Source organism: Cyprinodon tularosa, unplaced genomic scaffold (assembly GCF_016077235.1).
Source record: "Cyprinodon tularosa strain WSP-4 unplaced genomic scaffold, ASM1607723v1 ctg1191, whole genome shotgun sequence".
NCBI lineage: Eukaryota > Metazoa > Chordata > Actinopteri > Cyprinodontiformes > Cyprinodontidae > Cyprinodon > Cyprinodon tularosa.
The window spans coordinates 181,907-194,329 of NW_024037994.1; the positions used below are offsets into that span (position 1 = coordinate 181,907).

Below are 12,423 nucleotides of genomic sequence, written 5' to 3' on the forward strand. Positions count from 1 at the left end.
ACCATGTTGGTACTCCCCACTTCCACAGAGTCGCAGCATAAAAATGGCTGTAATGTAATGCAATCACCATAATAATGTAATAAATTGATCTATATTATGATGCATTTTTGATGAATTTATGTTTATTTTAAAAGGTTTAAGTCCCCCTGGAAATGAGAACTTCATCGTTGTTCGATGCTGTAGCGCACAGATTGTTTACATTGAGACCAGTCTAACTAGGGAGTACCAATATGGCGACTGGTGACTTCACTTCAAACCCATACAACCAACAGGCAATCAGCAATCCAGTGAATAAATAGCAGTGGTTTCAATCATAGACATTATATAAGAGTAGACCCGCATTAACTGTCGCAGCGCAGAAATTACGGGCGCCATCTTGGGAAGGTCGACCTGCTTCTTTAAGCAGAACAGAAGGAGGACGCCTCAGCATAACTGTTTATGTTTAAATCGACAGACTGATGACATCAGGGCTGGAGGGAGAACTTTGCAAAGGTATCCGAGGTTTGGAAAACATTACTAAATAAACAGCATATATATATCTATATATATCAGTAACAAGTTTACTGCTCTAGTCCATCTGTGTCTTGTTCCAGTAGCCAATTTGTTATCAAGTTGCCCTGGTTCCCTAGCAACTGACGCAGACCTTGTTAACCCGGGCAATTTTTGAAATATAAGGTTCAATATATAGACTTTGGCTGTCAATGACATATGGGACAAATTTCTAAATTAGATTTAGCTGCTTGTGAAGGAGGATAATCACTGATGCAGCTTAAAGGGAAGCCATACATGGATGAATGGACGGAAGTGAAGTTGTGTCCATTCTAGGGATGCAGGATATATTGATGTTGGCATCGGTATCGGCTGTTATCCGTCGTTTGTTATACATTTATGTTTTTGAGCCCTTTATAAAACAATGCACTAAAGGCTGTCTATAACTATAAATATCAGAGTACAAGGGTTCTCTTGTGTTTTCAACAATAGGAAAGCATTCAATAAATAAATGTTTGAGAACATTTTTGGAAAATATAAACCCTATTGTTCAAAAAATTTAACACTTTGTAATCGGAGTATATCATCAAGTTAATTAAATTGTGGGATATTGATTTGGTCAGGTCAGTAGCAGAGGGGATTGTTAATCAGTTTCAGCTGCTTTGGTGTTAATGAAATGAACAACAGGTGAACTAGAGGAGCAACAACGAGACGACCATCAAAACAGGAATGGTTTTACAGGTGGAGGCCACTGACATTTTTTCTCCTCCTCATCTTTCTGACTCTTTTTCACCAGTTTTGCTTTTGGATAGGGTCACTGTCACTACTGTTAGCATGAGGTGCTACCTGTGGCGACTGTGGCGTCAGATGTAGGAGTTTGCCCTGAAATCAAGCCACGGCTCCGACTTTCAGTGTCGTTGTGTCCTTCACCTGCAATGTCTACTGATGGTGGTCAGAGGGCCCGGTGGCGCCAGTGTACGGCAGCCTCGCTTCTGTCAGTGAGCCCCAGGGCAGCTGTGGCTACAATGTAGCTTGCCACCATCAGTGTGTGAGTGTGTGCGTGAATGGGTGAATGACTGAATGTAGTGTAAAGCGCTTTGGTCAAGTCTCCTGACTTGAAAAAGCACTACAGGCAATTTACCATTACCTGGACCCTACAGAGGTTGCACAGGCAGTCCAACTCCTCCAGGATGGCACATTAATACGTGCCATTGCCAGAATGTTAGGTGTGTCTCCCAGCACAATCTCATGGAGGAGATTCCAGGAGACAGGCAGTTACTCCAGGAGAGCTGGACAGGGCCGTAGAAGATCTACAACCCATCAGTATCTGCTCCTTTGTGCAAGGAGGAGCAGGAGGAGCACTGCCAGAGCCCTACAGAATGACCTCCAGCAGGCCACTGGTGTGAATGTCTCTGACCAAACTATCAGAAACAGACTTCACCAGGGTGGCCTGAGGGCCCGACGCCCTCTAGTGGGCCCTGTGCTCACTGCCCGGCACCGTGGAGCTCCATTGGCATTTGCCACAGAACACCAGAATTGGCAAGTCGGCCACTGGCGCCCTGTGCTTTTCACAGATGAGAGCAGGTTCACCCTGAGCACATGTGACAGACGTGAAATGGTCTGGAGAAGCCGTGGAGAACGTTCTGCTGCCTGTAACATCGTTCAGCATGACCGGTTTGGTGGGGGGTCAGTGATGGTCTGGGGAGGCAGATCCATGGAGGCACGCACAGACCTATACAGGCTAGACAACAGCACCCTGACTGCCATTAGGTATCGGGATGAAATCCCTGCACCCATTGTCAGACCCTATGCTGGTGCAGTGGGTCCTGGGTTCCTCCTGGTGCCTCATGTGGTGAGAGTATGCAGGCAGTTCCTGGGGGATGAAGGAATTGATGCCATTGATCGGCCCCCACGCTGGCCTGACCTAAATCCAATAGAACACCTCTGGGACATTATGTTTCCATCCATCCGACCATTCCATCCATTTTGAGTTGCTGCAATGAAATTTCAGCTAAATGGACTAAAGCCTGCCGCATCATTTTTTCACTGTAATTTTTGGGGTGTCTTTGAATTCAGCCCTCTGTAGGTTGATCATTTTCATTTCCATCAAATGATGTGGCATCCTTTTGTTCCTAACACATCACCCAGTCCATATCAGGATAAATGAACTAGGGTGACCATATTTTCATTTTGGAAAACCAGGACACCTTGGAGCGGGGGGGTGGGGGGGTTGATTGAAAGAACAAATGTCTCATCATCGGGATTTGCTCCGTGATCAGAGGAAATCTGAAATGAATGAAAATAGTTGTTTTAATGGTTATAGAGTCAGATATGTGGCGGTAATGTTTGGTTTATCTAAAGGTTTTTATCTGTTACTGTGTAAATGGGTTTGGCTGGAATTTAAGGACAGATTCTAATAGATCTGCAGAGTGGGGACAATAAATCTGAGAAGAGTTTAATTTTTTTATTGTTGTTTTGCAAAATATGCTTAACTAAGTATTTTTTGTTGTTGAATATTGGAGATTTTGCAGATATATTTTGTAGATACATTGTTTAGATTAACTTATATATTTCTAACCCTTTTATAGAATAGAATAGAAAATCCCTTTATTGTCCCACAATGGGCAGATTTACAGCAGCAGAAAGATTATTGAAAATGGTCACACAAATGTGGACCTTAGAAAAATGTATAAGAATAACATAATAGGAAAGAGTTAAAATATAAACAATAAATAAAGTGCTTTAACAATATAAAACTGGAGAATTAATAACCAATATGCAGCTATGGACATTTTTACAGTAATGGATATTTGAAAATAGCAGCAACATCAGAGATGTGCAGAATGACAGCAGCAGGTTATTTAACTGACTAAGGTTTCTATCATTACATTTGATTTGATTGGTTCCTGCTCCCGGTGGTTGGAACATTTATTCCACTCTGGATTCTTGTTCACTTTAACTTTTTTTTAAATAAATAAATAAACAAACAGTTTTGAAAACCTCGGTATTCATTCTTTCCCTGCTTTGTGTGTCAACTTTCACGGTTGCTAAGCAACAGAGCATACGGCGGTAAAACCCGCCGAAGGTAGATGTTGACACTGGTGTTTTGCCAGTACTATTTAATGAAGATGCCAGTTGGGGACCTGTGAGGCGTCTGTTTCTCAAACTAGAGACTCTAATGTACTTATCTTCTTGCTCAGTTGTGCAACGCGGCATCCCACTTCTTTTTCTACTCTGGTTAGAGCCTGTTTGTGCTGTCCTCTGAAGGGAGTAGTACACACCGTTGTAGGAAATCTTCAATTTCTTAGCAATTTCTCACATGGAATAGCCTTCATTTCTAAGAACAAGAACAGACTGTCGAGTTTCAGATGAAAGTTCTCTTTTTCTGGCTATTTTGAGCGTTTAATTGAGCCAAAAATGTGATGCTCCAGAAACTCAATCTGCTCAAAGGAAGGTCAGTTTTGTGGCTTCTGTAACGAGCTAAACTGTTTTCAGATGTGTGAACATGATAGGACAAGAGTTTTCTAATCATCAATTAGCCTTCTGAGCCAATGAGCAACACATTGTACCATTAGAACACTGGAGTGATAGTTGCTGGAAATGGGCCTCTATACACCTATGTAGATATTGCACCAAAAACCAGACATTTGCAGCTAGAATAGTCATTTACCACATTAGCAATGTATAGAGTGTATTTCTTTAAAGTTAAGACTAGTTTAAAGTTATGCTTATTGAAAAGTAAAGTGCTTTTCGTTAAAAAATAAGGACATTTTAATGTGACCCCAAACTGAGTTAAAGCTCGGTGGGAGTTCATCCCCAAGAGCCCTCAGCGGGTGCTCCAAGCCTCCAAGAGCCCTCAGCGGGCGCTCCAAGCCTCCAAGAGCCCTCAGCGGGCGCTCCAAGCCTCCAAGGCGGCTCAGCGGGCGCTCCAAGCCTCCAAGACCCCTCAGCGGGCGCTCCAAGCCTCCAAGGCGGCTCAGCGGGCGCTCCAAGCCTCCAAGACCCCTCAGCGGGCGCTCCAAGCCTCCAAGAGCCCTCAGCGGGCGCTCCAAGCCTCCAAGACCCCTCAGCGGGCGCTCCAAGCCTCCAAGAGCCCTCAGCGGGCGCTCCAAGCCTCCAAGAGCCCTCAGCGGGCGCTCCAAGCCTCCAAGAGCCCTCAGCGGGCGCTCCAAGCCTCCAAGAGCCCTCAGCGGGCGCTCCAAGCCTCCAAGACCCCTCAGCGGGCGCTCCAAGCCTCCAAGGCGGCTCAGCGGGCGCTCCAAGCCTCCAAGACCCCTCAGCGGGCGCTCCAAGCCTCCAAGAGCCCTCAGCGGGCGCTCCAAGCCTCCAAGACCCCTCAGCGGGCGCTCCAAGCCTCCAAGAGCCCTCAGCGGGCGCTCCAAGCCTCCAAGAGCCCTCAGCGGGCGCTCCAAGCCTCCAAGAGCCCTCAGCGGGCGCTCCAAGCCTCCAAGGCGGCTCAGCGGGCGCTCCAAGCCTCCAAGGCGGCTCAGCGGGCGCTCCAAGCCTCCAAGGCGGCTCAGCGGACGCTCCAAGCCTCCAAGAGCCCTCAGCGGGCGCTCCAAGCCTCCAAGGCGGCTCAGCGGGCGCTCCAAGCCTCCAAGAGCCCTCAGCGGGCGCTCCAAACCTCCAAGGCGGCTCAGCGGGCACTCCAAGCCTCCAAGGCGGCTCAGCGGGCGCTCCAAGCCTCCAAGAGCCCTCAGCGGGCGCTCCAAACCTCCAAGGCGGCTCAGCGGGCACTCCAAGCCTCCAAGGCGGCTCAGCGGGCACTCCAAGCCTCCAAGAGCCCTCAGCGGGCGCTCCAAGCCTCCAAGAGCCCTCAGCGGGCGCTCCAAGCCTCCAAGGCGGCTCAGCGGGCGCTCCAAGCCTCCAAGAGCCCTCAGCGGGCGCTCCAAGCCTCCAAGGCGGCTCAGCCTTGGAGGCGCCCACCCTGGGTGGGTTGTCTTGTTTTTTGGACTCTGACTTTTGGTTTTGTGTTTCGTGGAAAGCATTCGTTCCTCCTTACTTACAAAAATGGAAAGCAGTCAGAGTCAAAACAAATTACAGACACTTTGGTTTAACAGTAACATGTTATGAATAAACCTGAGAAAGAATCTGGTTTGTTATGGGAAGAAGCTCTGTCTGGTCTACAAACACCATCCTGCAGAGAATGTTGTGCCCTTGAGAGAGAAACGGACTGAGTGAAAACTTTTATAGTGAGTAAATACGATAAATTAATATATAATAGAAGAGAGATAAAAATTTTCCGACAACAGTCCACCCTTTCGATTTTAAAAGGAAATTATCCTTGTGTAATCGATATTAAAAAAAAGGAAAATTTATGAATAGAAAAACACTAAAAATTGTGAATAAATGTAAAGAAAGTAAAAAAAAGAAACTAAAATAAAAAAAATAAAAAATAAATATCAAAAAATGCACACATGCATTAAGTCGTTGGACAATGTTAAATGATTATAATAGAAGGAAAAATCATGGAAAAGATTATGATAGCTAAAATATGTTGCCAATAAATAGAGCCCTGGAATCACATCTTAGTTGGCAAAAATATTTACTGTTTTTTCCCATGATGACACTTTTATGGGAAAATATCTATTTGCTGAAAATTTAAATTTTTAGTTCTTATCTTTATCAGTTACCCTTTTGTTTCCCTGGAAAGAGAAAAGTTCAAATCAGTCAAAACAATAGACCCCTTCATGTCTACAAACTGTAAGTCAAATTATTAATCTGAGCTTCATTAAAAGTAAAAAGGATCTATGCAAAATGTTAAAATCATAACACAAAGATGTTTCACGCAGATGACGAGTTCAGCTCTTCAGAATCAGGGTCAGTCAAAGCTCACATTGAAAAGTGGGAGGATTTAATCTCAGCGCTCCTCTTTCCCAACGGTAGCTGAGACCCGATCATCAGAGTTCATTCTCTGATCCAGAAATCTCTGCCAATACTGATCATCAGCCATCAGCTGCTCATCTATACTGACCATCAGCCATCAGCTGCTCATCTATACTGACCATCAGCCATCAGGTGCTCATCTAACACTTGGACTTTCTTTTATTATCAAGAAAAGTAATATCAAACACTCAGAAACTAAAAATTTTAATCTTTGATTAAAATACAACACATCACAACACATTTCCCTTCTCATTCATGTTGTATGATTAAAAAATCAAAAAGCCAAAGCTGATGTCAGACATCTTCAGGTGGGCGTCTTCATCTTTCTGTTGATGTTGGTCGCTTATACAGGCGACATTTTGAACGCGGTTCAATGGGTGGTTTGCAGAGCAGCTGGTCCTCAACACATCAGGTGGACTACTGATGTGTTAATTAACCAATCAGAGGGGATTATTCTGCCCCTTTGTTCTGATTTGTTTTGTTGAAGCTCTTCCTGGTTCCTTCCAGATGAGCTCAGATGAGCTCTGATCACTTTCTTTTGAAGACTTTGAGCCACACCTCCTCCTGCTGAAGGATGGAAGGATGGCTGAGATGGTTTCCCATCAGGGTCTCCAGGCACCTTGGTCCCTCTGTAAAGCCGTCTCTGACTAAGGGGAAAAAGGTCTTGTAGGTCATTTTAATGTGTCACCTGTCAGTCCCAGTCTGGCCAGAGGTCAGAGGTCAGGCCCGTTCTGTGGTCCAGGAACGGGTCGACCCGTCATGAACTCATGTGGAGGAAAACTGGGAGTCAAAGTTACCAACATGCTGAATTAAAGGAGCTGAGGGAAGGACAGATCAGATGTTATCTTAGCCTTTCACAAACAATAGTAGATAAAACAAGTTCATGTAGCTTAAAGAACTTAAGATTAAATAACTTTGTCACAAATCATTGAATTATTCCATAATTTCAAACTTAACAAGGGGAGAGGCTGCAGCAGAGCCTTCTCTGTTGCTTCCACCAGACATGATGTGTGTGGAAGAAGAAAATGGGCTTTCTATCTGATTTCAAGAACGATGTTTCCAAGGCGAAGCAAAATCAAAGAACCAGAAACCAGAGTTTCATGAGGTGAAGAAACAACAAACCAGCTGAAACATCAACAAACATCAACAAAGCTGGTTTTCCCAAACGCACATCAGACAGTCAGGCTGAGGTGTTCAAACTTGAAGAAACAATATAAAATTTCAGTCAATTTAACCTTCAGATATATACGAGTTATGGATTCATCAAGAATAGATCATTTTAAAGCCTCCACCATTCATCTTAATGTATGAATTAAATCCTGTTATCTATATTCTCTGTCACATTAATCAGTATTATTATTATTATTTCTTTGGGGTTGGAGGGGTTAGGCAAGGAGACTGAGTGTAAACTTATATATATATATATATATATATATATATATATATATATATATATATATATATATATCCATCCATCCATCCATCCATCCATCCATCCATCCATCTTCCTCCGCTTATCCGGGGTCGGGTCGCGGGGGCAGCAGCCTAAGAAGGGAGGCCCAGACTTCCCTCTCCCCAGCCACTTCTTCTAGCCCCTCAGGAAGAACCCCAAGGCGTTCCCAGGCCAGCCGAGAAACATAGTCTCTCCAGCGTGTCCTGGGTCTTCCCCGGGGCCTCCCCCCCGGTGGGACGTGCCCGGAACACCTCACCAGGGAGGCGTCCAGGAGGCATCCTAACCAGATGCCCGAGCCACCTCAACTGGCTCCTCTGGACGTGGAGGAGCAGCGGCTCTACTCCGAGTCCCTCCCGGATGACCAAGCTTCTCACCCTATCTCTAAGGGAGAGCCCAGCCACCCTACGGAGGAAACCCATTTCGCCCGCTTGTATCCGCGATCTCGTTCTTTCGGTCATGACCCAGCGTTCATGACCATAGATGAGGGTAGGAACGTAGATCGACCGGTAAATCGAGAGCTTTGCTTTTTGACTCAGCTCTCTCTTCACCACGACGGACCGGTACAGCGCCCGCTTCACGGCAGACGCTGCACCAATCCGCCTGTCGATCTCCCGCTCCCTTCTTCCCTCATTCGTGATATATATATATATATATATATATATATATATGAAATAAGAGAAATCAAAATTTTCCGACAACACTGGGATCCCGCTTCTTCAGTCATTACCCAAAGCTCATGACCAAAGACGGCCGGTAAATCAAGAACTTTGTCTTCTGGCTCAGCTCTCACTTCAACACAATTGACCGGTCTAGCAAAGAGACCCATACATCCATCCATTATCTGACTCACTTGTCTCAATTGGGGTCGCGAGGGGTGATGGTGCCTATCTCCAGCTGTCAATGGGCGAGAGGCGGGGTCCACCCTGGACAGGTCACCAGTCCATCGCAGGGCAACACAGAGACAAACAGGACATACAACCATTGCAAAGAGACCCAGTTTTAAATTACATCACTTACAGCTCAGACACATTATAAACCCACATCTCTCTAAAATGCTCTAAATGTCATGAAGAGGCAGAGAAATTACAAGCACTGATATGTACCCATTTTAAGGAGGACTGAGGGAAAATGTCCGTAAACCCAACTTAATATTCAATGTCGTCACATTGAGGGTCCGATTTAAGACGGTTTTTCAGTATCCTCACATCTGCTGTATTGGTTGGATGGTCATGGATGATCATCTACCTCCTGCAAATAAAGGATGGCATAAAGTGATTTTGACATGTTACCAATGGAAGACACATGTCCAAATGTGGGATGGCCTTTCTTTAAGTTTGCAGGTAAAAGACTTACTGCCATTATACTAAAAGGGATGGTGAAGAAGAAAAGTGACTAGTTAATGTTTCATGACCTTGAATGTCTGTTTTTCGCTTTACGAATTTGATTGTGCTACTTCAATAGGACAGAGTGCTTTATGTCTATATGTATAAACAGGTAGTTAGAGATAGTATTTAATGTGGCCTTGTTGTTCTGGTCGTTTTCTGTCTTAACTTCCAGAATCAATAAAGGTGTGATAAATAAATGCATTTTGGTGCTTTCCATTGCTGTTTTGGTCTCCTTCATTTAACAGCTGCATCCTTTATCTTTTATCTTTCTCTCCGATGACGATTTGGTCTCTTATCCTAGAATTCCTACTTCAGAACTGCTAACATCCAGGCCTGCTACTGTTAGTAATACTTTCTATCTGCAGTTGGCACCATCGTCTGGCCCTATTTCAAACAGATAGAGCTCAAAGCTCGGACTAAATGCTGAGCAGTTCTCATAAACATTGCCTGACAGCTTCAGCTGGATGAATATCTTTCATTTTTATCTTCCTCTAAGCATGTTTAGAGCTGGGGGCTGTTTTCAAACTCTGTCTCTGCCACACACACTTGAATAGAACAATGTCGCCTCCTGGTGGCCAACTCTTATCAGTACATTAATATTACACTGTAGACCAGAGAACTTAATGTTTAAGTTGTTAAAGTTGTTAGAAATGTATTTTTCTTCCTAAGGTTGTGCTTCTCCATTTATATTAAAGTCCCATAAAAGCAAATCTCACCATCTGTACCTCACTTATAATATAGAAACTAATTATCTTGAACTCTAAACAGTCCCAATTAAACCCAATATCAGCCGCTGCAGCACTAGCCACGCCCACTGCCAGCTTCTCAGCCAATGGGATTGTCCGAATGTTCTACTTACTTATTAAAGGTGGTTGCTCTTTATAAAAATATTATTACATTTTAGCAACTGTTATGTTTTATATAAAGTTAAATTAACTTTATCCTGGTGTCAGGGGCGTAGCCAGAATATTATTTTTGGGAGTGTCAACATGGGGCACAGAGTTTCCAAAGGGTAACTAACAAAAAGAAGAACCTTTATAAACCAAATGCAGTACACAAGCCCTCATGCTTCATAATCATAATATTTATCAGAAATTGATGGGTGTAGAGAATAGTTGATGGTAATATGCCTTAAAACAAAAATTAATCAAGTCAAATCCATGTTCTCAAAGAAAGGCACTTTATTTAAATTTCAAAATTAGATATTAGCAGTGGCAAGTGTTCAGTAGAGTGCGCTAGGGCTCTACTCTAAGATTAAACATTTTTTTACTTGCAATTAGCATCATCTTGCAATTACCATGATCATATGAAGGGGATTTGGATTCTCTCAATTGGTCCAGTGAATTTGATGCTCCTCCTACATGATTTATGTTGGTAAAATGTTTGTTCTGGAAATTGTGATGTTATCTTCCTTCTTCTTTGGATGTGAACGGATCCACAAAGGACGCCATCACTATAGCTCTCCACTCTCCACTCTGCACTAAACCTCCTGGAGCAGCAGAAGAGCTACGTCTGGATGCTCTTTGTGGATTATTACAGTTCTGCCTTCAACACAACAATCCTGAACAGACTCACCACTAAACTGCTCGCTAAAAAAATCTACAAACTCAGATTTCATCATCAGGATCCAGTCAGAGTCTCTTTAAACTCAGACTGCTGCAGCTTCAAGCTCTGTGGATCATCAGGACACAGATCAGCTTCTCTCCTCTAGTAAGAACATGCCCACATATCCCTGCAGAGAGAAAAAGGATGAACAGAGGAGATCAATGAGTGTTTCCAGCCTCTCTCTCTCCATCAGCTGTCAGTCAGTGATGCAGCACATCCAGGATTAGGAGCAGCAGGGACTTCAGTCCTGTTCAGAGCGGCTGTGGAGCAGCTGGACTCACTCCAACCATCTACTTACAGACACTGCAGTTTGTAGTCTGGACTCTCTACAAGATCCCACAGCTGCTGAACATCTGACTCCTTCAGGTTGTTCCAACTCAGGTCCAGGTTTTCCAGATGTGAGGGGTTTAACTTCAGAGCTGAGACCAAAGAATCACAGCTGATCTGTGACAAACCGCAGCCAACCAACCTGGATAAAAATAGAAAGATGTGAGCTGATCCAACAGGATGCAGGTAGAACAGTCCAACAGAACCAATTAAAGAGCTCTCATTGATATTATTGCCAACATACTGCTGCTCCAATAAAGACCTGCTGACTTCAGCATAGAGATGGAGTAATCACACACTAGATGGACCGTAGAGCAATGTGGTTCTCCTAACTGGGCTTTCCTCAAAGCAGACAGAAACCCAAACAGGACTCCAGCAGAACCCAAACCCATACCAGTAGTCACTCCGTATGTTGGGGAGTTAGTAGAATTAGTATAAAAATTTTGAAATCATATGAGGAAATGTCAAGACTTGGCAAAACAATTTGAAATGATTTAAAATGTGTCGTTGATCAGCAAAAACAGGGTCATCCTTAGAGGATTGAAAATCTACAAACTGATCTGCAAAACTGACCATGAGAAGCAGAGGAAGGACAGAGGGAGAAGCTTATAGAAAGAGAGCTAAAACCACTTAAGGAGCTGAATTTATCAAAAAAATAAATAAATAAATAACCTACATGTTACGAGCCGCTGTGGTGATGACAGCACCGTTGGCAGGCTTAGGCTGCATGTTACGAGGTTAGCAGATTCTTTATTACAGTGTAAATCTTAGAACCTGATTAAGAAATATGCACTGAGGTGTGTGGTCAACAGGCCTTGTTAGTGTAATTTGAAGAAACTGGTTAAGTTTGGGTCATAGCTACGAGCCATTTGGCACAATAAATGAGTGTATGTAAGGAAGAGGCTTTTATTTTGTAGAGTCCCTTTAGTCTTATTTCGAAAGTCTATCATGGATGTGTGTCAAGGGAAGGGTCATGCCCAGCAGTGATATAGAATCCATTTCTAAATTTGAAATCACTGGTTTTCCATGTTATTGGGTGAATACATGCTGTATTAGAGCATAAATGGCAGTGTTTTATTGTGAAATTTGCTCTGGGGTATGTTTTGAAAAGGTCCCTAGAGTCTAATAGAAACAAGCTAGTAGAGTTTAGGTCATAATGGTAAGCCATTTGCATCAATGAATACATGAGTATAATATCGAGGCTTTTATTTTGTAGGGTCACTGGAGTCTTATTTTGAAAGTCTAGAGGGGATGTGTGTTGAGAAAAGGGTAAGACCC

At 43.7% G+C, this 12,423-nt stretch overlaps 1 protein-coding gene across 1 annotated transcript in view; it reads right to left on the bottom strand.

Annotated features, from left to right (window-relative positions):
* Positions 1-10,685: 10,685 nt before the first annotated feature.
* Positions 10,686-12,423, bottom strand: part of LOC119772653 (NLR family CARD domain-containing protein 3-like) — a 29,896-nt gene continuing 28,158 nt past the window's right edge. Inside the window, exon 9 of the mRNA XM_038269172.1 lies at positions 10,686-11,287. Within this exon, the coding sequence (XP_038125100.1) occupies positions 11,113-11,287 (175 nt within the window). The 3' untranslated portion in view covers positions 10,686-11,112. The remainder of the gene's footprint in view (positions 11,288-12,423) is intronic.